Below are 24,757 nucleotides of genomic sequence, written 5' to 3'. Positions count from 1 at the left end.
ACAATATAGGACCAAATCTGTTGTACGAAATATTGATATGTCATCACAGATATAAAAGAGGGTGTGAACTATCATCTGCCAAAGTTAACAGCCCTCAGCTCTCGAGAGAGATTCATTGGCTTTCACAGTTATCTATGTCTTAGAGAAAGCATCATCTAAATAATAACAGAAAAAACAACAGAGAAGGCGTTCCTGACAGAAGAATCGATGGAGAGGCATTCCTGACAGAAGAAACGATGGAGAACATTTTGGAACCTTAGGAAGATACATAACCTGGCTGTAATTTTGACAGACCAGATTCTATTTTCTAGTTATATGAATGGAACTTGTATTTATTTGAACAGCATACCATTAGAATTTTGTTTTATTTGGGAATAGTTAGTAGGTATAAGGGACGTTTTTGGTTTGTTAAGTTTAGTTAATTTGTTCACTGTTAGAGTCATAGAGATGTACAGCACAGAAAGAGACCTTTCAGTTCAACTTGTCCATGCCAACCAGATATCCGAAACCAATCTAGTCTCGTTTGCCAGCAGTTGGCACACATCCCTCTAAACCCTTCCTATTCATATACCCATCCAGATGCTTTTCAAATGTTGTAATTGTACCAGCCTCCACCACTTCCACTGGCAGCTCATCCCATCTCATCCCATCCCCTCTGCATGAAGAAGTTGTCCCTTAGGTCCCTTTTAAATCATTCATCTCTCATCTTAAACCTATGCCCCCTAGTTCTGGACTCTCCCACCTCAGGGAAATGACCTTGTCTATTTACCCTATCCATGCCCCTCATAATTTTGTAAACCTCTATAAGGTCACCCCTCAGGCTCTGATAAATAAATTGTTACTTGTTGATTTTGAAGTGAGTGTCAGGGATTTATTTTATTTAACCACTAGAAGTTGCAGAAAAGCAGATTACAGCACTTTTCACATTCTTTTCACAGATTAGCGGATGAGGTGTTCCTCTTTGGGTATTTTGGTTTCTTGCATGGGTGGCCAACCTTTATAACACTTGTGTTAAGAAGTAAAGGCAGAGAAATAATTCTACTGAGTTGATTTAATTTCAGAGAAAAGCCAAACAGAACACAATATTCAACATCTGTGTAAAGACTTGTAGCTCAGGTGCCAGTTGCAGTTGTTGTGGGTATGTTCGCCGAGCTGGGAGGTTGGTTTGCTTCCTTTCTAAGGGTCCTCAGTGCTGCGGAGCCTCCTGTGAAGTGCTGCTGTACTGGTTGGTTGGAATTTATTTTGTTTAATTCCTGCTGCTTCTGGTTGTTCATTGCAGTGGTCAGTATATTGGGTCTAGGTCTATGTGTTTATTGATGGAGTCTGTGGATGAGTGCCAGGATTCTAGAAATGCTCTGGCTACCTACTGTTTGGCTTGTCCTATTATTATTGTGTTGTCCCAGTCAAATTTGTGGTCCTTGTCAGCTGTGTATATAGGAACTAGGGACAGCTGGTTGTGGCGTTTAGTGGCTAGTTGATGTTCATGAATGTGGATCGCTAGTGTCTGCCTTTTTTTTCCAATAGAGTGTTTCATGCAATCCCTGCGTGAAATCTTGTGCACCATGTTTGTCCTCCATGATGGTATTGGGTCTTTTGTTCTGGTGAGTTGTTTGAGCATGGCTGTCGGTTTATGTGCTGTCATGAATCCGAATGGTTGGAGAGGTCTGGCTGTCAGTTCTGAGATGTGTTTTATTTAAAATAGAGTATTTATTGTGCTGGGTCATGGCATGACCTTGTCGCATTGTTTGTCTGCCAGGCATCTGCAGATGACATTGCAGGGATATCAGTTCTTGGCAAAGACTTTGTAGAGGTGTTCAAAGATGAGAACAAACAGCCCTTCCATAAATCTGACCCAAACTTTGGATTAGACATGTGGACATAATTAAAAGAACAGGGATTGAGTGCACACACTGGATTATCAACATCATGTTCACAGAGATCAAATTTATGAGAGAGGAGGAAATTAACAACCGACTCCCATTCTTAGATGTGATGGTAGAAAGAACACAGAACGAGGAATGCACAACAAACGTGTAAGGACACACACAGACCAGATCTAGCATTGTAACAGCAACCACCCAAACACATGCAAGCTGCATTGGGACCCTGTTCAAAAGGTCTATAACACACTGCACAACTCTCAATTTGCGAAGAGAGGGAGAAAAACACCTCTACAAAGTCTTTACCAAGAATAGATATCCCTGCATCTTCATCTGTAGATGCCTGACAGATAAACAACACAACGAGAATGTACCATGACCCAACACACTAGCCATTCTACCTTATATTAATAAAAGTCTCAGAAATGACAGTCAGACTTCTCCGACACTCGGATTCATAACAATTCTTAATCTGAACATGTAATTCTATATTGTATTCAATAGGACCTATAGCTGATGATATTATAATCATCAAAATATAAAAGAAAGTGCATACATTTGAAGAGGCTCTCCAAGACTTTGGTAACTACTTTCTTCAAAAAACAAACAAAATTCTTGAAAGCGCAAAATTGAACACAAGTATTCAGCATCAAGGGGAATCTGAAGATAATTTCTAAAGTAATGACCTCTACCTATTAGTTTAAAACAATGATTATGGAGTTTTAAAATTTGAATTCATAAGAGATAGAATTATTGTTTGAACTATTAATGAGACAGATTATTACAGTCCAAAAAGATTTGACTTTGGAGAAAGCTATCGAATTGTGTTGGAAGCACATATATCCTAAGAGGAGATGGCCAATCTTATCACAGAAGAGCAACAGAATTTATCCAGTTATAAACGCTGTCCAGACATGAGACAAGAGTTGAAAAATGTGGTGCTGGAAAAACACAGCAGGCCAGGCAGCATTCGAGGAGCAGGAGAATCGATGTTTCGGGCATAAGCCCTTCTTCAGGAAGGGCTTATGTCCAAAACATCGATTCTCCTGCTCCTCGGATGCTGCCTGGCCTGTTGTGTTTTTCCAGCACCACATTTTTCAACTCTGGTTTCCAGCATCTGCAGTCCTCACTTTCTCCCAGACATGTGACAAGTCAACAAAAGAGTAGGCCAAACAGCAGATACTCAGAGTCATTGTCAGTGCAACAGAACAAAAAAAGACGCACAGGCATAAGCAGTACCATGATAATGCTATAACAAATGAATTCTAGATCTATAAAACTAAAGGTCACTACTGGAACTTTACAGCAACGTGACATCAAATGCTGATTAATAATAATATTAATATGTTAGAACATTAGAAAAGATATCAGAGGCATTCCTAGTGGAAATTGATAGTTGAACAATTAGAGTTTGATAAAGACTATAAGCTATATGAGCAGAATTAGGCCATTTGGCTTGAGTCTGCCCCACCATCTGATCATTGCTGACGTTTCTCAACTTCATTCTCCTGCCTTCTTCCCGTAACCCTAGATCACCTTACTAATCAAGAAACCTTTTATTGTTTATGAATATCTCATGAATTTCCACCTTAAACAGAGGATCTTGTCAGTATCTTATCAGAACAAATACCATGGATGAGGAAACAGAAATTACAGCTTACATGGACAAAACAACATGCTTCAGGTAGCATAATTCTCAAGTTTAAAGGAATGCTATAAGTAATAAAGAAGCTTCAAAGAAGATAGTCCTTGATTCCATGAAGCAGCTTCCTGATTATATTATGTATAAGCTACAAAGAGAATTCAGGAAATTTAGAGTCCTCCAGATAAAGAACTGGACCTCTACTGAGCTGAGCAGGAATTAAATCTTGATCGAAGGACATCCAAGAGATAAAAGATCCACCAATAGAGTAATTATTCACAGGTCAATTGATGTCATGATTGGGCGGCGTAGTGGCATAGTGGTTAGCACTGCTGCCTCACAGTCCCAGCAACCTAGATTTGATTTCAAACTAAATTGACTGTCTGTGTGGAGTCTGTACATTCTCCCCAAGTCCGTGTGGATTTCCTCTGGGTGCTCCAGTTTTTTTCCCACAGGTTAGGTGGATTGGCCATGCTAAATTGCCAATATTGTTCATGGGTGTGCAGGCTAGTTGGATGAACCATGGAAAATACAGCATTAAAGGGATAGGGTAGGGTGGGGTGCTCTTCGGAAGGTTGGTGTGAACTCAATGGGCCAAGTGCCTGCTTCCACACTGTAGGGACTCTATGATCAGAATCAAGGTCAACAATCCTTAAGCCAAAGATAAATAAATCCTCCAAGTTCAAAGAGACCACATTCTGGAAGAATTGTGTTACCTCTTTACTGCCTGAATTTGTTAAGTTAACAGTCTTAGGCATTGATGGGGGAGTGGTAAATAAAATGTCGCTTTATAATTGAATGTATAGCTATTAACTATTGGTAAAATAGTTGTGAGCAAATGTATAAGAAAGGATTAATATCTAAGGTTGCATTAAGTTTCACTCAGTCTAATGGTGTCAGTTTTAGGGGCAGAAATAGAAATCTAGGTTGAGATCCCAATGGGGTCAAATGTGCCATCACTGGCTCCTGATAGTCTTAGTAATAATTTCTAACTAGACCATGTAACTTGCATCTATTGCTATTGTGCAATAAACTAGATCTTGTTGTTAAGACAAATGTCTTTTCTTGTTAAGTCTTACTAGCAGTTCATCTTCAATTGATGTTAATCATATATGACCCTCAGTCCTGTATGGAAAGAAGGATTGGTAGCAAGACTCTACTCCAACCATGAGCTGGTAACGGTTGGTATTGTAAAGGATATCTACAGTTGATAGCCAGTTCTGCTTCTTTGGATAGAAATGTTGCCATCAACCTTTCTTGTAAAACTCGTCCACAGGGCTCACTACTATAAGTGGTGAAGGATTAACTACTAATAAGTTTTTAGGACATATTTAAGTAACAAGGAGTAGTTTATTACACATTAAGATATCAGAATACATTAGTTTAAGACAGGATAACGATATTACACTTGACAAGAGATACTGACATCTCTAAGAGATATTAGGCTAACCTAAGTTACATGATTGTTAATATAGAGGCAAGGTTAACAGATTAGAATGACAACAGACAACCAGAACTAATTATCTCCTTCCATTACCTCATCACACTCTTCAGTTGATTTTCCTGCTCAATGCACTCATTTGGGGATAATCTTGCCAATTTCCTTCCTGCCCAAATAACCCATCCAACTGTTTAACTCTGTGGACTCTGATAACAATTCATCTCCCATTATCCCTCCAAGGAGCTCCTTCCAGAATGTTCACTTGGGAACAAGATCCTTTCCTTCCGTAAACCTACAGTGGATCATTTCATAGACATTATGACTATAAGAGAAAACCTGACTGAGGTGGGACAATACTTTTCCCATTAATGAAGCCTCACCACCTAATTATATCTTTAAGCACTTTCCTTGAAAGATAAAATGGGACAGATTTGGTTCCTTTCATATTCTGTTGCTTAGCTACTGATTCCATCCCTCATTCTGTAAACTGAGGTTATATTCATCCATTACAGTATATTCACAACTTTAGTGTCATATTTGGATCCAGAATAAGCTTCCATCTAGTAAGGCCATCTATTTCCACTTATGTAACAGTGCTCAACTTGCCTTGTTTTAGCTAATCTGTTACCTCCAGATTTGATTCCTTGCTGGTGTCCCACATTCTACTCTTTATAAACTTGCGATCATCCAAAGGACTATCACTCAGATCTTAACTCGCACCAAATCCAGTACATATAAGACTTTGCATTTCCTGATCTATTTTTGGTACACAGTCAGGCACAGTGTTGATTTTAAAATTCTCATTTTTGCTTTCAAATCCTTCCATGGCCTTGTGCCTCCCTCAGAGATATCTACATTCATCTAATTCTGGCTCCTGCAGCTTCTCCTATTTTAATTACTCCATTAATGGCTGTTGTGCTTTTCGTTGCCTCAGTGCTATGCACAGGAATACCGTCCCTATACTTCACCTCTTTACCTTGCTTTTCGCATTTAAGATACCTCCCTCTTTGACCAAGCTTTTGCCATCTGACCTGATATCTCACTATATGGCTTGATGCTATATTTTTATAAAGCTCCTGTGAAACACATTGCTAACTTATGTTCAGGGTGACATGTAAGTCGCTGTTGTTATACTGATTGCACTGAAACATACATGTATTTATTTCCAGTGCTATAAAAGTCTGAAATCATTGTTACTTATGACAGTCTCTGTTGTTTTCAAAACATTCACGAGTCACTCAAGAAATAACAGAAAGGTCAGTTGAACAGAACAAAGTTTATGGATTTCCTTTTTATTCTATTGTTATGAACTTCTATCATCTCCTTTATTATGTTGCTGACTTATTTAAGTTATTTTTCCATGTGTCCATGCTCTCAACCAAAGTGACTATTCTTAATATATCACCTTAGACAGTCAAAGGTTTATCAAACTATTCAGTTGCACAGTACATCATAGCCAAGCCTGATCATGCCTTCACTTATCATTTTCAAACACACAAAGACCTGTTAACAGAGCCCCATCTTTGGCTTTTTTTCATTGTCCCAGCCAAGACTCTGAGGTTAACTATAATGTTACACCAATTGCCTTTGTTGAACATGGAGGTCAAATCCAGGATCCTCCTTGTTCAAGAAATTAAGATCCACACTTGATATTGCACTTACCTACTGAGATATTGCAGAAATTTATTCTTGTTGCATACTACAAAGATCCCTAATCGCAGGTATAGCAGAATTTGACATCATTCAAGAATTTTTATTAGTCCAATTATTTCCACTTACCATCTGTTTTCTTTAAAATGCTTGATTCCATGGTGGTAGTTCGTAACGTTCTGTTGCCACCATCTGAAAGACCAGAATAAATTTCATACTTTTGTTTGATACAAGGGCATTAGTATTGATCCAGTACCAGTATAACCAAGCCAGATTTTAAAAAAATTCTGAAATATATATGTTGAGTTCTCATCTGTAATTCAACAAGCTTGAAAAAGAGGGATAGAGAAGCAAAAGTAACTTAAGAAGAGGTCATGAGATGGCATTAACCTCCAGTTTCAAAGGCTGGCAGCTTATAAGAGTAACAAGATAAATTGTTACTTATTACACTCTATTCTTTTCAATACATTCATGAATCACTCAAGAAATAAGAGAAAGGTCAGTTGAACAGACCAAGATAAATTGTTCCATTGTTGTGGGATATTAAGAATCAAGGAATTAAATGAGATGGAGTACTGAGGCCTTGATTCCAATACAAGGAACAAAGAGTGAGGTGATCTGGTTGGATTTGTTTTATTAGGTGAGAATGTTTTAATCCATTGATTAACTCCTTCTGGAATAAAAGCTCTGCTTTCTTTTCATTACAGATACTAGCTACTCCTTAACTTACTCCAGCAATCTCAATCTTTATTACAGCCAAATCCTGCTGCAAATCAACTTTGTTATCTGAAATGGATTCTCAAATTTTGATCTAACGGGCAATATTTTTCAGGTTTACTTGTAGTACCTTGTTATGAATCGCATTTTCCCCCCATAGTTCCTTCTAAAGTTATCTTGAGCCCTTGCTGCCTCACAGCTAATCCCTTGGACAGCAACGTTCTCCTCTAAACTGTCTTTATGTTCCGTATGTTCCAAGATTAGAATACTTCAGTTGCAGAGGCACAACCTGATACTGATAACACTGCATCTCCCATGTCTAATCCACCTAGCCTGCACACTCTGGGCAATTTAGCAAGGCCAATCTACCTAACCTGCATAACTTTGGACCATGGAAGGAAACCAGAGCACCTGGAGGAAAACCACGCAGACAGGGGGAGAACATGCAAACTCCACACAATGACCCAAGGCTGAAATCAAACCCAGTTCCTTAGCCCCATGATACGGTAGTTTTAACCACCAAGAAACCATGCCATTCAGAAAATAAAACAAAAATTCACACCATTATAACAAAAGCTACATGATATGATAGAATTATGTTAGTGAGCTGCTAAAATATTTGTGAGGCATGATAAGCTACTTTCAAAATGCAGTCCAATCAATTAATTCAAAATCTCATGAACTTCACTAACATGTCAGCAGTACAAAAACTTTAAAATGCAGGATGTATCTTCTCTTTGCTGGTTGTTGCCCTTGATGACATTTCTAGTATGGCAGGCTCCTGGCCTTACTATTATATTTCCAGCCATTTAACCAATCATCTTTTCTGCATCTGACTCCTGGAGAATGTCCAAGTTCAAAAAAGATTATCAAGGATAACTGCTCCAGCTCCTCTAATCACAGATTTTCTCCCTCACAGCCTCGCTACTAATCCAATCATAGAATGCAGGAGCAGTAAAAGTAATGATCCACTAGTATATATCCATGACTTTACTGCTTACACACAAACCTCTGCATACACTCATGTTAAAACATCCTCCCACCAAATCTCCCCATAATCAAAAAAATCCTCTGGCCTCATCTGATATGTCCCTTAGTAAATTCCATTTCACCCAGAAGTACACATTTGTGTAATGGTTAATTCATATATTTAATAAAATGCATTTTTATGCATTGTGTTTCAGTTGTCACTGATCAGAAGAAATGAAAAGCTAGTCAAGTTAAGTAATACCTGGCTTCTTCCTCTGAGTATGCTGACCTTCATAGCCTAGCTTTAAATTCAACTTACCTCAGAAAAGGAAGGAAACAGCAAAACCATAGCCAGCTTCCTACTGATTTGAACCAGACCATCCTATCCAAAGCCAGTACATGACCACCACGGCTTTTGGATTGAGCTTGGCAATATTCTGGTATACTGAAGAAATTTCCAAAAATCCAGTTGTACTTCAGATGAAGATATTCATAGATGCAGTAACTATTAGAATCTTCATCAATGTATAAATTTAATCTTCAGCTTGCAGACTACAACAAACAAGACACAAATATGTGGCCTATTTTTTTACTCATACTCTGATGCTCCCAAAGTGATGCCTTGTTTCTTTTATTTCTGATCTACATGTTGATCCTGGATGACACCATCAGAAAGCATACCATCTCTTCACATCCACTGACAATACCTGTGCTACTTCATTGACTCGTCCACTGGTGCTCAATTATCACACTTGTGAGGTTGCTGTGGCTTTAAAAGGTGTGTTTTGTCCTGATTTCTTTAGGACAGAGAGATTGCAGGACATGTGTTGAGCAGTCTATGAGAAGAGAAACAACTCGTGAGGCCTTGGGGTCTTTTTAAAAGTTGGAACAATACAAGCAGCCTGGGTAGATGAGGGCAAGCTCTCACATGTCTATAATTTTTAGGCAGCTTTCCGCAGTTGTCTCTGGGGTCTCAGTAGGATTGGAAAGCAGTGAATCCCTCCTGGCTGCTACTACACTCTCTCTCTCAGAATTGTCTATTTATGTTCTTTCCTCCTAATTGGAGAACTACATGTGAGACAATCTGCTTTCTGAATTTGCCTTTTTGCCAAGGGTGTGTTTATGGGATGTTGCAATATTGGAACAGTTAACAGAATAATAAATACAGTAACTATTACTAATTACGGTTTCCAATTGAGCTAAGTTATTCAAAGTTCTTCTTTCTTTTATTTTATCTTAACTGTAGTTTGAATAAATTGTATTTTGCTTAACGTCCAGTAGTTTGATCAATCAAATCTCATCTGGAATGTAGCACCTCACATTTATTTTTAAAATACGAAAAAGTTAGGGTCCAGGCTACCCTATTATATATTGAGGGGTTTTGTTGGGATCAAAATCTCTAATTCCAGGTGGGCAGCAAGTGGTAAGTGTTAGTGTTTTGTTTTGGGTGTTTCAGGTTGTTTTAAACAAGGTATGCTTTGTGTTGTAATGTTTCTTTCAGTCACTAAGAGTTTCCTAGGGGTGGAAGAAGTCACTTTGGGAGTTCTATAGGAAGTGAGCAAGATAAAAATTTCTGAACTGGCAAACAAGCTGGAGTTGAAGTTGCTTTTGTCCATGTGAAAAGGGACAGCAGTAGCTCAACATTTATGATTGCCAGAAAAGCCATTGGAATCTTTAGAAATGGCTAAAATTCAATTGCAAATGAAGTACCTTGAACTGGAGGCAAAAAAATAAGAAAGAAAAACCGTGGCAGAACAAACAGGAACAGAAAAGGAAATGAAACAGTTTGAATTACTATTAAAAGCAGGGGAAAAAGGAGAGGAAGGCCCTAGCAAAAGAAAGAGAGAGAGAGGGAGAGAAGAAAAGCAGAAAGAAAGAGAGGTTGAACTTCAGATGTTGGCCATCAGAGAGGAAAATCAACTTAAAAGGTCAGAGGTGAAGGTAAAAGATAGGCTTAGTGAGGAGGATAGTGATGATGAGCAAAGCCAAAGGCCCAGTAGTAATTTGTTTAAATATGTCCAAGTATTGCTTAAGTTTGACGAGAAAGATGTAGAAGCCTTTTTCATTTCATTTGAATAAGTGGCTAAACAAATGAAATGGCCGGCGACCATGCGGGTATTGTTGACCCAAACAAATGTGGTAGGTAGAGCTCGTGAGGTATTTGCATCACTATCAGAGAAGGTATCTGGGAAATAATGAGGAGGTGAAGAAAGCCATATTAAGTGTAAATCAGTTTGTACCAGAAGCCTACAGACAATGTTTCAGGAACCTAAAGAGGGGACCTGATCAAATGTACATTGAATTTGAAAGGATCAAACAAAGTAATTCTGAGAAGTGAATAACAGTACTGAAAATAGATAAAACATGAAGTCCTTAGAGATTATTTTGGAGGAGTTCAAAAATTCACTTGCTGAAATAGTGGAAGAACAGAGAGTAGAAACTGCAAGATTAGCAATGGAAATGATTGATGATTAGGAGTTGGTTCATAAATTAAAGTTTGGCTTCTGACATCAATTTCATTCTGTCAGGGATAGAAATTGGGGAAAAGAGAAATCCTCACGTGGTAAAGGAAAAGGAGATCTCATTGAAAATAGTAAAGATAGTTTACCACACTGTAAAAATAAAACCCATGAGGGGGAAAGAAAAGTTAAAAATTTCAGGTATTTTCACTGCAATAAAGTAGGCCACATGAAGTCAGTGTTGGTGGTTTAGCCAAAGCACTGGGAAGTTAGATGTGGGAAACAGAATAAGCCAATGAGTTTTGTTGAGGTGGGAAAGGAAAGCACAATGGAAGCTAAAAAGCTGCAATAGAATATACTACCTGATCAAAGGTTGGTTGTGAAGTAAGTCCCAGATCACTGTGAAGAATTTACTTGCAAGGATAATGTTTACACATGTATGCCAGGAGGAGCAGGTAAAGAAATTAAAATTTTAAGAGATACGGGAGCATGTCAATCTTTGGTGGTGAGAGATAAGGAGATATGTAATTCAGAAGGAGTATTTCCAAAAAAGGTGGTAATATATGGAATTCATGGTGTGAGGAGCAATGTTCCGTTATATAAAGTGAGATTGGACAGTCCAATGAAAAGTGGTAGGAGGAGTAATAGAGAAATTCTTAGTTCCAGGAATCCAAGTTATCCTTGGTAATGATATAACTGGATCACAGTTAGGAGTGATAACTATTGTGGTTGAAAATCCAGGAGATAATCAGTCAACTGAAGTATTACAGAAAGTCATCCTGGGATTTTTCCTGACTGAGGTAACAAGGTCCCAAAGCCACAGGTTGAAGCAGGAGGAGAAATCAAAGAATAAAAATAAAGAAGTTAAAGTACAATTCTTGGAGACAATGTTTGACTAAATGGTTGAGAGAAAACAAGAACAGGCGGAGGACAAAGTGGATATTTTTAGTTCAGAGAAATTAACTGAATTACAACAGAAGATGAAAAATGAAAGAAATTGTATTAAAAAGCATACACAGAAGAATCTGAGTGTATCCCAAAATGTTACTATCTTAAAACTGATGTCTTGACAAGGAAATTGAGACCATTACACATTTAGGCAGATGAGAAATGGGCAGAAGTTCATCAAGTTGTATTACAGGTGGATTATAGAAAGGAGGTGTTGAGGGTAGCACATTAATTACCAGTAGGAGGTCATTTGGGAGTAAGGAAAACTCAATCCAAAATCCAAACATTTTTATTTGCTTGGACTGCATAAAGATGTGGGCTGAAAATGTGTTGCTTTTTCAGCTCTGATCTCCAGCATCTGCAGTCCTCACTTTCTCCTGCATAAAGATGTGGTTGAATTTTGCTGGACATGCCATTTTATTTTTATTTATAGAATCCCTACAGTGTGGAAACAGCCCCTTCAGCCCAACAAATCCACATCGATTCTCTGAAGAGTAACCCACCCAAACCCATTCCTCTACACTATTACCCCTGACTAATCCACCTAACCTACACGTTGCTGAACACTACGGGCAATTTAGCATAGCCAATACACCTAACCTGCACATTTTTGGACTACGGGGAGGAAACCGGAGCATCCAGAGGCAACCCATGCAGACACAGGGAGAATGAACAAACTCCAAGGCTGGAATCAAACCCGTGTCCCTGGCACCATGAGGCAGCCTTGTTATACACTGAGGCATCATATGTTTGAGGTAATTGGAAAACCTCAGGCAGCGATAAATCCAGCACCATTAATAAAAATTCCTGCATTTGAGGAACCTTTTGCAAGGGTCTTGATTGCATAGAACCCATATCTAAGATAAAAAATGAAAATCAGTATTTGTTGATCATAATAATTGGTCCACGAGATTTCCAGAGGCCATTCAATTATGCGATATCAGGGCTAAAAGGATTGTAGACGAGTTACTCAAATTGCTTTTTTGATACAGACTACCCACAAACATTCAATCAGATCAAGGGTCAACTTTTACATCAAAATCATTCAAGGAAATTATGGATAGCTTAGGAATAAAACAATTCAAATCCACTTCATACCATCCAGAATTGCAGGGACATTTGAACAAAGTTTAAAGATCACGTTAAGGGCCTACAGTCAAGACTATACAGAGGATTGGGATAAAGGAATTCCATTTGTACTTTTTGCTATTAGGAATGCCTCAAATCATTCTACCAAATTCAATCCATTTGTGTCAGTTTTTGAGCATAAGGTGAGACGGTCATTGAAATGAATTAAGGAGAAATTGATGAGTCAGCATTCAGAGATCACGTATTTGGACTATGTCTCAAAATTTAGGGCAAGATTAAATAGAGCAGGTGAGTTGGTTAAAGAGCATTTAAAAATAGCACTGCATGTGATAAAACAGGAAGCAGACAAAAAAATCAAAAATTCAAAATTTTGCTAATGAAGACAAATGTTAGTATTACTTCCAATGATAGATGAACCTTTAAAAGCAAGGTTTAGTGGGCCTTATCAAATTGAAAGGAAATTGAGTGAGGTGAATTATTTGATAAGAATGCCAGATAGAAAATTATCTCACAATGTATGTCACATGAATATGCTAAAAAGGTATTTTGATAGGGAAGGAAATATAAAGGAGAATGTGTTACTGTTTGCAACACAGAGCAAAGTACCAAATTCAGATGATTCCGAATTAGATATTACTCAAATTAAAGTGGATAACGAGGAAGTTCTCAAACATTAGGATAAATTATTTAGTTACCTTCCAGATGAAAATCTAAATGACCTGAAAGAGTTATTACGGGTAGTCCTCCTATAACATCGTAATTGCATTCCACTGAAACCTTGCTTAATAGAAAATCGCTTAATAGAAATAATGGGGCCTATGGGAAAAGTGGGGTTGGAACAGACCAGCAATAAGTACCACTCACGGTCACTCAAAAATCACCCAAAAGCCTAACACAAAGTGTAGCACAGCCTGAATGAAGGTTAAAATCATATTTATCGAAACAAAAGTAACATTGAAAAATACTGTTAATGCAGGGCCAGAGGGTTATCACCATTATGATCATCACCACTTTCAGGTGCAGTTGTGGTTGCAGACGTGGATGGCTGTAGTTTATTGTGTTCTGACTGTTCCTTGGGGGTTGGTTTAAATGACACCTCAGTTTTTCTTGCCTTGCCCTTTTTCTTCTGTCTTGAAGAAGTTCCTCATAGGTATCTTATTGAACAAACTACTATCCTGCCGCATTCTACATTGTAATCGTTGTCCTCTAAGAGCTTCAACTGCCTCTCAATTTTCCTCAGGATAGAAGACAAAAGAGATGTAGAAAGCTCTTGTGGTGCTGCATCTTGGACTTTATCTTTTTCATCTCCAGGTACCACTTCTGCTCAGCAACAAGCTGTTACAGATGAGCTATACAGAGGTCTTCATAGTGGGTCTCAAGCAATACACTGTATAGGAGATTTTCCTCTGGTCTGCGTAGTTCCTCTGTGCTGCAGTGTGTGGTGGCTCGTTGGAATAATGTTCTGATGCAGCTTCGTTTGAGGATGTTGGGGCGATTGCTTCTGTCATTCAATATTTGATCCAAATATGTTGCTTTCCTGTAGACGCTGGTTTGAAGTTCCCCATTGGCTGTCACTCTACTGTGACATCTAGGAATGCCAGTTTGTTGTTGTTTTCATCCTCTTTAGTGAATTTTATGCCACCAGGATACATGAACATCAACTAGCCACAAAACGACATGACCTTCTCTCACTAGTATCCTTACATACAGAGGAGGAAGGATAACTGGGATAACACATCCATTCTAGGACAAGCCAAACAGAGACATGCATGAGAATTCCTAGAAGCATGGCTTTCCAACGGAACTCTATCAACAAACACATCGAGTTAGATCCCATCTGCCACCCACTGAGAAAAAGAACAGGAAATGATGTCACCACAGGAAATTATATCACCAACCCAAAGAAACCCAAACATATAAATAGAAAACAGGAATTATTAACAGTCATCTGGAGGCCCACTGAAGATGTTACCTAGTAGGGTGACGAAACATCTGGAAATGAACCTTCCAGTTCAGTAAGCAAACCTACATCCATAACCTAGGAGTAGATTTTGTGATATGCAGGTGTAAGAACAAATTAGAAAGGCAAGTGGTATGTATAAGAGTAATGCAGTCCTGCAGGAATTATTTCTGGGCTTATACAGGAATTATACAAGAATATTCTTGTCTCAAGGAAGCACAATGAACATTTATTAGTTTAGTTTTTGAGATGAAACTGCTCAATGTATAGTACTGTGCCTCTCACAAGCCCTGATAGCAGCTCACACTAGTGCATGGGCTGAATGATGTGGAAAATCTGGCACATGTGCAGAATAAATCGTGCGAAACGTGCTGATGGAATAGCACTATTGCGATCAGAGGTAAGCGCTCTCAAAAATACAGTTCCCTAATTTTTCAGTGATGTTATAGCCAAATTGTGCTGCTGAAACATGCTTTATAAGAGAATTACCTGAACAATCACGTGATCATGTGGGGAGATACATAGAAATACACTGGAGTATTAATCTAATTACATATGATATAGATATAGGAAACGCTGTTTCAATTAAGCAATATCCTCATAAACTTAACCCTCTAAAGTTGGCACAGGTTCAAGAAGAGATTGATTGTATGCTGAAAGATAATATAATCAAAGTGAGTTACATCAACTAGAGCTCACCCATAGTAATGGTGCCAAAAACAGATGGTACCAATATTATATGTGAACTATCACAAAGTCAGTGTATTTACAAAGTCTGAATCATATTCTATTCCACATTTGGAAGACTGTATTGAGAAGGTGGGACAAGCAACTTATATTTCTAAGTTGGACTTACTCAGAGGATATTGGTAGGTACCTTTATCCGAAAGAACGAAGACAATTTTGGCTTTCATGACACCGAATGGACTGTACCAGTTTAAAGTCATGCCATTCGATATGTAAAATGCGCCACACACATTTCAAAGACTAACTAATAACATCATTTCTGGATTATCCAATTGTGTGGTGTATATTGATGACCTAGTGATTTTTAGTCACATATGAAAGGAATATTTGCAGCATCTATCGGAATTGTTCAATCGACATTTGGAAGTGGATTTGGTGATAAACCTAAGAGTGAATTCACGAAAGTCCAAGTCATCTTCTTGGGCCATGTCATTGACATGGACAGATGACCCCACAGGATGTGAAAACAAAGGTTTTTCGGAAGTTTCCCATACCTACAACATAGAGGGCAGTACAACGATCCCTGATATTGAGAGCTTCGGAAGTTAGTATCAAATCTTAACAGTGTTGTTGCTCCAGCTTCTGACTTAGTGAAGAGGTGCCGAAGATTTCAGTGGACAGAGGACTGTCAGAATGCATTTGAAAGCCTGAAAGCTGTGTTAACCACTGCCCCAGTGTTAAACATGACTAACTATGCAAAGCCATTGAAGGTGGCTATTGATGCGAGTGATCTTGGTGTCATTGCTGTGCTCTTAGAGTCTTAAAGATGTACAGCACAGAAACAGACCCTTTGGTCCAACTCACCCATGCAGAGCAGATATCCTAAATTAATCTAGTCCCATTTGCTAGTACTTGGCCCATATCCCATTAAAATCATTCCTGTTCATACACCCATCCAGATGCCTTTTAAATGTTGTAATTGTATCAGCCTCCAGCACTTCCTCTGGCAGCTCACCCCATACACGCACCACCTCTGCGTGAAAAGGTTGCCCCTTAGGTCCCTTTTAAGTCTTTCCCCTCTCATCCTAAACCTATGCCCGCTAGATCTGGACTTCCCCACTTCAGGGAAAAAGACCTTATCTATTTACCCTATCCATGCCCTTCATGATTTTACAAACTTCTATAAGGTAATGCCTCAGATGCTCCAGGGAAAAGAGCCCCAGCCTCAGTCTCTCCCTATAGCTCAAACCCTCCAATTCTGGCAACATCCTTGTAAATCTTTTCTGAACCCTTTCAGGTTTCACAACATCCTTCCGATAGGAGGGAGACCAGTCTTGCAAGAAGACAACAAGACAGAAAGGCTTATTGGGAATTTTTCTAGAAAACTGCATAAGCATCAACAGGTATATTCCATGATTGAGAAGGAGACCTTGAGTTTGGTGTTAGCGTTAGAACATTTCAACATTTATATCAGCAGTAATGTGTCTGAGACAATTATATATACTGATTGTAACTACTTAAAGTTTTTGGAGAAATTTAAACATGCAAATTTCAGACTGTTTAGGAAGAGCTTATTATTGCAGCCATTCAATTTGAACATTATACATATGGCAGCATGAGAGAATGTAATTGCTGACATATTGTCGTGACTTTGATGAAGAAAGAAGGTGGTGTTCAGCGGCAGGTTAAAAATTGGACTGAAATAGACTGTAGAAGTGAGTGTTTAGAGTCAATGTAATGTACTTGTGCTAGTAATGTTAGAAGAAAGGTTTTTTTAAAAAATGAAACTAGCTCTGTATTTTGATGGTTCATTTTGTTAAGGAGGGAGGTGTGGCTTTAAGAGGTATGTTTTGTCTTAGTTTCTTTTAGAGAACAATTGGGAGATAGGTGACAAGCAGTCTATGAAAAGATAAACAACTTGTGAGGCCTTGGGGTATTCTTTAAAAGTTGGAACAATAGAAGCAGCCTAAGTGGGTGTGGTCAAGTGGTCAAGTATCCATGATTTTTAGTTAGGTCTCAGCAGTTGTTGCTGGGGTCTCAGCAGGGTTGGAAGGCAGTGAATCTGTCTTGGCTTCTACACTCTGTTTGAGTTGTCTTTTGATGTTCTTTCCTTCTGGATTAGGAAACTGCATGTGAGACAATCTGTTTTCTGAATTTCCTTTTTGCCAATGGTTTATAGGATGTTATTTTATTGGAACAGTAAATTAGTAATAATTACTGTATCTATTATTCTGTTAAGTTTTCCAACAGAGTTAAGGTATTCCAAGTTCTTCTGTCCTTCGCTGTATTTCAGTTAGTGTTTGAATAAATTGTTTTGCTTATTGTCTAGTATTTTGACCATCTGGAACACAGCACATTGCATTTACCTTTAAAATAGGAAAAGTTAGGGTCGAGATTACCTTCTTACTATATTTTGAGAGATTTCCCCCCAGACGTGGTCGACGATGCCCTCCACCGCATCTCTTCCACTTCCCGCTCCTCCGCCCTTGAGCCCCGCCCCTCCAACCGCCACTAGGACAGAACCCCACTGGTCCTCACCTACCACCCCACCAATCTTCATGTACAGCGTATCGTCCGTCGTCATTTCCGCCACCTTCAAACGAACCCCACCACCAAGAATATATTTCCCTCCCCTCCCCTATCAGCATTCCGTAAAGACCACTCCCTCCGTGACTCCCTCGTCAGATCCACACCCCCCACCAACCCAAACTCCACTCCCAGCACCTCCCCCTGCAACCGCAGGAGGTGCAAGACTTGCGCCCACACCTCCCCCCTCACCTCCCTCCAAGGCCCCAAAGGAAACTTCCATACCCGCCACAGATTCACCTGTCCCTCCACACATATCATCTATTGCATCCTTTGCACCCGATGTGGCCTCCTCTATATTGGGGAGACAGGCAGGCTACTTGCGGAGCGTTTCAGAGAACACCTCTGGGACACCCGGACCAACCAACCCAACCACACTGTAGCTCAACATTTCAATTCCCCCTCCCACTCCACCAAATCTTCTTCCTGACCTCTCCGCCCCCACCCCAGTCTGACCTATCACCCTCACCTTGACCTCTTTCCACCTATCGCATTTCCAACGCCCCTCCCCCAAGTCCCTCCTCCCTACCTTTTATCTTAGCCTGCTGGACACACTTTCCTCATTCCTGAAGAAGGGCTTATGCCCGAAATGTCGATTCTCCTGTTCCCTGGATGCCGCCTGACCTGCTGCACTGTTCCAGCAACACATTTTCAGCTTTGAGAGAGTTTGGTCTACTGCTTGTCTGACATCCAATACTGGATGAGCAGAAATTTCTTCTAATTAAAGATTTGGTAGATAAAATGTGTTGTTTTCAGATCTCTCCACATACTCTGTCGTTTAGTTATCAACTTTATCCCTTTTCCTGGCAGGTAATTAAAGTTAAACCCAATTGTTTGCAAACATTGATGTAATATCTGATCCAGAAATAACCTTCTGACTGAATTCCTGAGTCATCACAAAGACAATCTTTTTCCATCTCTGTAACATTTCCTGACTCTGTCTCATTTGATACTACCTATTGCCAAAATCCTGCTTATGCCTTTGTTACCTCTGTTAGTTGATTATATCAACACATTCCTGGGCAAGACTCCCACAATCTATCCAATGTAAACGTGTCATTCAAAACTCTGCTTCCTGTACCCTTACTTGCACCAAGTTCTGTTCATTAACCAGTCTGCTACTCACTGACCTACAATGGCTCAGGATCAAGTCTTGATTTTTAGAATTCGCATTCTTGCCTTCAAATTTATCTCAGGTTTTCTTGTCCCATTCTCTTATGTTCTCCAGCTTGATAATCCTACAAGTATCTACATTTATCCAATTCTGTCCATTTAAGTATCTCTCATTGGTGGCCATGCTTTCAGCTGCCAAAGCCCCAAATTCTTTCATTACTTCCCTTTATGCCTTTATTCTTCTTTAAGAGACTTCTTAAAACCTATCTTTTTGATCAAATAAGTGATCAACTTTGTTCTATAATGTTCTTGTGAAGATCCTTGGGATGAAATAAAGAACTGCAGATGTTGAAAGTCTAAAACAAAAACAGAAATTGCTGGAGAAACTTAGCAGATCTGGCAGCATCTATAGACAGAAAGCAGAGCTAGCATTTCAAGTCTAGTGACACTTGGGATATTCTGTTACAGCAAAAGCTCAACATAAATACGAGTTATTGTACTTAGCAATGTACAAAGCAAGACCTTATGTAATATTGATGATTGGTAGTGTTGAAGTCTTTAGCCGAGTAGAATTCACAGCACAAACAGGAATGCCTTGAACTAGACTATTTGCCAGCCCAAGTGCCTAGTATTAAATTTGGTATCAAAAGCTAGAATCAAGAATGACATGAAACTATCATGACTGCAAAACCATTGACTAATGTCCATTAGGGAAGAAAATCTGCTATCCTTACGCAGTCTGGCATCCCTGTGACTTCAAACTCACTTTAACATGGTTGACTATTAACTACTCTTTGAATGGCCAAGCAAGCCTCTCAGTTCCAAGGTAATTAGGGATGGGTAACAGATGCTGGCTTTCCATCAGTATCCAAATCACATCACATCAAAAAATAAACAATATTTTTTGGCCGAATTTTACAGGTGGCTAACTGTCCTTACAACAGAGTACAGGCATTCCAGCCCTTGATGTTGCGTTGACCTGTGGAACTAATTTGAAGCCCATCTAACCTACACCATTCCATTCTTGTCCATATGCCTATCCAATCACCATTTAAATGCCCTTAAAGTTGACCAGTCTACTACTGTTGCAGGCAGTGCATTCCACACCCCTACTACTCTCTGAGTAAAGAAACTACCTCTGACATCTGTTCAATATCTATCACCCCTCAATTTAAAGCTATGTCCCCTCGTGCTAGTCATCATCATCAGAGGAAAAAGGGTCTCACTGTCCAACCTATCAAACCCTCTGATTATCTTATATGTCTCAATTAAGTAATCTCTCAACTTTCCTCTCTCTAATGAAAACATCCTCAAGTCCCTCAGTCTTTTCTTGTAAGACCTTCTTTCCATACCAGGCAACATCCTAGTAAATCTCCTCTGAAACCTTCCAAAGCTTCCACATCCTTTCTATAATGCAGTGACCAGAACTGTATACAATACTCCAAATGTGGCCACACCAGAGTTTTGTACAGCTGCTGCATGATCTTGTGGTTTTGAAACCATAAAACCTCTACCAATAAAAGCTAACACATTGTGTGCCTTCTTAACAACCCTATCAATCTGGGTGGCAACTTTCAAGGATCTATGTACCTGGACACCGAGATCTCTCTGCTCATCTATACTACCAATAATTTTACCATTAGCCTAGTACTCTGCATTCCTGTTACTCCTTCCAAAGTGAATCACCTCATTCTGCATTAAACTCCATTTGTCACCTTTCAGCAGCTTATCTATGTCTCTCTGTAACGTACAACATCCTTCGTCACAATCCACAACTCCACCGACCTTAGTGTCATCTGCAAATTTTCTAACCCATCCTTCTGCATCCTCACCCAGGTCATTTTTAAGCTCTGATCTCCAGCATCTGCAGTCCTCACTTTCTCCTAGTTGATTTTAACCTACCTCCCCCAAGTCCCTCCTACCTACCTTTTATCTTAGCCTGCTTGGCACACCCTCCTCATTCCTGAAGAAGGGCTTATGCCAGAAACATCAATTCTCCTGTTCCTTTGATGCTGCCTGACCTGCTGCGCTTTTCCAGCAACACATTTTTAAGCTCTGATCTCCAGCATCTGCAGTCCTCACTTTCTCCTACTCCATTTATAAAAATGACAAATAACAATGCACCCAAAACAGATCCTTGTAGTACCTCACTAGTAACTGAACTTCAGGATGAATATTTCCCATCAACCACCACCCTCTGTCTTCTTTCAGCGAGCCAATTTCAGATCCAAACCCCTAAATCACCTTCAATCCCATGCCTCCGTATTTTCTGAAATAGTCTACCATGGAGATCTTTATCAAATGCCTTATTGAAATCCATATACACTGCATCAACCACTTTACCCTCATCCACCTATTTGGTCACCTTCTCAAAGAACTTAATAAGGTTTGTGAGGCACGACTCTAGATGATTACAAATCCTATCTCTTATAGCCCTTTCCAACACTTTACCCACAACTGAAGTAATGATGACAGGTCTATAATTTCCAGGGCTGTCTCTGCTCCCCTTCTTGAACAAGGGAACATTTGCTATCCTCCAGTCTTTTGGCATTATTTCTGTAGACAATGACGACATAAAGATCAAAGGCAAAAGCTCAGCAATCTCCTCCCTGGCTTCCCAAAGAATCCTAGAATAAATCCCAATAATAAAAAATTATCTATTTTTACACTTTCCAGAATTGCTAACACCTCCTCCTTATGCACCTCAATCCCATTTAGTCTAGTAGCCTGTATCTCAGTATTCTTTTCAACCACATTATCTTTTTCTAGTGTGAATACTGATGGAAAGTATTCATTTAGCGCTTTCCCTACCTCCTCTGACTCCACGCACAACTCTCCACTACAATGCTTGATTGGCCTTAATCTTAGTCTAGACGTTCTTTTATTCCTGATATATCTATAGAAAGCCTTAGGGTTTTCCTTGATCCTATAAGCCAATGACTTCTCATGTCCTCTCCTGGCTCTTTTTAGCTCTCTCGTTTAGGTCTTTCCTGGCTAACTTGTAACTCTCAAGCACCCTAACTGAGCCATCACATCTCATCCTAACATAAGCCTTCTTCTTCCTTTTGACAAGAGATTCAACTTCCTTAGTAAACCATGGCTCCCGTGCTCGGCAACGTCATCCCTGCCTGACTAGTACATACTTTTCAAGGACCTGCAGTAGCTTGAATAAGCCCCACATTTCAATTGTGCCCATCCCCTGCAATTTCCTTCCCCATTCTATGCATCCTAAATCTTGCCTAATCGCATCGTAATTGCCTTTCCCCAGCTATAACTGTTGCCCTGTGGTATATATCTATCCCTTTCCAAGATATACAAGCTTTCAATGAATTAGTAATTAATATTGCCTTCTGTTTGGAGTAACCAGTACTTATTCCATTACCTGCTTGAGTGATTTTCTCAGTCTTCGAGATTGATGTCACAATCTTCCCATCTGTAGATTTTTGTGTCTTAGATAGAGTCATTTCAGCAGTATTTAAGGATTTTCCTTTCTTCTCATCTGTTTTCTGCTTCAGTTCCTGTAGTCTCATTTCACGCTCTCTCTCTCTCTCATCTGAAGAGAGAAAAATACAACTGTTAGAGGAGTTAAAATCTATTTTCCTACTTTGGCAATGTTCAATATCTAATGAAAAACAGTTATGTTAGGCAGCTCTACAGGTTAGTTCATGGCTACACCAATCCCACACATTTACTGCTTCCACATTGCAGTAATCCTTGGTGGCAGGACTGAACAAAATTAGGCTGAACTTTTCACATGCACTGCCCTTAACACTTGAGTTTGCTATGCAGATCTAAATAAAGCAGGTGACGAAGAGCACCAATAAAACTTTCTTCAATAGCACAACAGACTCTTATTTTCCTCAAAAATAAACGCTTAAAACTGAGATGGGCATTGAGTGTTGACCTGTTTTTCTCCCTCCCAGAATAATCTTACTGTATGACACTTGTTAATTAGCTCAAGGTTTGTTCCTATTCATTAGAAAAAAAGATGATCCATCTAAATGAAAGTACTTTGTTCAATATTTTAAAAAATTCTGATTACACTGTAGCATTCACTTTCAGAAAGTATGTGGCTTGCAGCCCTACCTGAATTGACACAGAGTGAATATTGTACAGTGCGGTATTCTGATTCAGTGGATAGAAGTGAATTATCGGATTCTAAATCCTTATTGCCCCTTCTTCTTTGTCATTCGTAAGCTCCCCATCCAAAACATGATCTACGATGATATGACATCAAGAAACAAGACAAGCCTACATTTAAGATTATTCTGCTTGCTACCTCCACACCCTTTCTAATTCAGTAATATTATTTGTATCCATGGGTTCATTTATTAGATAGTGTGATGACAAATGACACACTGATGGACTGAAGTGTTGTCACTAAATATGAAATTGTGATCAATAAGTAACAAAACTTACGAGCACAGTATGGTATGAAGCTCACTCCACATAACAGTATTCAGGGCTGTTGTAAATGTCACCCTTAAAAATGGACAGGAGACTTGAACATATTGTCACCATTGTGGTATGTGAGCAAATAACCCAGATTGACACTTCAGTATGTTCTGGATTATTCTGTTTCTACAGTCAGAGAGTATTGTGTCAGGGTACTGAAAGAATGCTGGCAGACATAGAACATAGAACGTTACAGCGCAGTACAGGCCCTTCGGCCCACGATGTTGCGCCAACCTGTGAAATTAACTTGATGCCCATCTGACATATACCATTCCATTATTATCCACATGTATGTCCAATGCCCATTTAAATGCTTTTAACACTGCTGCAAGCAGGCTGTTCCACGCCCCTACTACTCTCTGAGTAAAGAAACTATCCCTGATATCTGTCCAAGATCTATCACCCCTCAATCTAAAGCTATGTCCCCTTGTGTTAGCCTTCACCATCTGAGGAAAAAGGCTCTCACTGTCCACCCTATCTAACCCTTTCATTATCTTATACATCTCGATTAAGTCACCTCTCAACTTTTTTCTCTCCAACGAAAACAGCATCATTCCCTCAGCCTATCCTCATATGACCAGGCAACATTCGAGTAAACTCCTCTGAAACCTTTCCAGATCTTCCACATCCTTCCTATAATGCGGTGACCAGAATTACTCCAGGTGCAGGCTTACTAGTGTTTTGTACAGCTGAAGCATGACCTTTTGGCTCCGAAACTCAATCTCCCGAGGAATAAATGCCAACACATCATGTGCCTTCTTAACAACCCTATCAACCTAGGTGGAAACTTTCAGGGATTTATACACCTGGACACTGAGATCTCTCTGTTATAGAGTCATAGAGATGTACAGCATGGAAACAGATCCTTCGGTCCAACCTGTCCATGCCGATCAGATATCCCAACCCAATCTAGTCCCACCTGCCAGCACCCTGCCCATATCCCTCCAAACCCTTCCTATTCATATTCCCATCTAAATGCCTCTTAAATGTTGCAATTGTACCAGCCTCCACCACTTCCTCTGGCAGCTCATTCCATACATGTACCACCCTCTGTTTGGAAAAGTTGCCCCTTAGGTCTCTTTTATATCTTTGCCCTCTCACCCTAAACCTATGCCCTCTAGTTCTGGACTCCCCAACCCCAGGCAAAAGACTTTGTCTATT

The 24,757-nt window shown here is 39.5% G+C and overlaps 1 protein-coding gene across 4 annotated transcripts in view; it reads right to left on the bottom strand.

The window, feature by feature from the left end:
- LOC122562594 (smoothelin-like) overlaps nucleotides 1-24,757 on the bottom strand; it is a 356,856-nt gene that overhangs the window by 39,200 nt on the left and 292,899 nt on the right. For all 4 annotated transcript variants that reach the window (XM_043715562.1, XM_043715563.1, XM_043715564.1 and 1 more), the window contains exons 13-14: nucleotides 22,524-22,694; nucleotides 6,743-6,805 (exon numbers count right to left, since the gene is read on the bottom strand). In XM_043715562.1, coding sequence (XP_043571497.1) covers nucleotides 6,743-6,805; nucleotides 22,524-22,694 — 234 coding nt within the window. The remainder of the gene's footprint in view (nucleotides 1-6,742; nucleotides 6,806-22,523; nucleotides 22,695-24,757) is intronic.

Source organism: Chiloscyllium plagiosum, chromosome 25 (genome assembly GCF_004010195.1).
Source record: "Chiloscyllium plagiosum isolate BGI_BamShark_2017 chromosome 25, ASM401019v2, whole genome shotgun sequence".
In the NCBI taxonomy this organism is placed as follows: domain Eukaryota; kingdom Metazoa; phylum Chordata; class Chondrichthyes; order Orectolobiformes; family Hemiscylliidae; genus Chiloscyllium; species Chiloscyllium plagiosum.
Note: the sequence above shows the minus strand (reverse complement) of the source record. Positions and strands in the feature narration are given on the sequence as shown.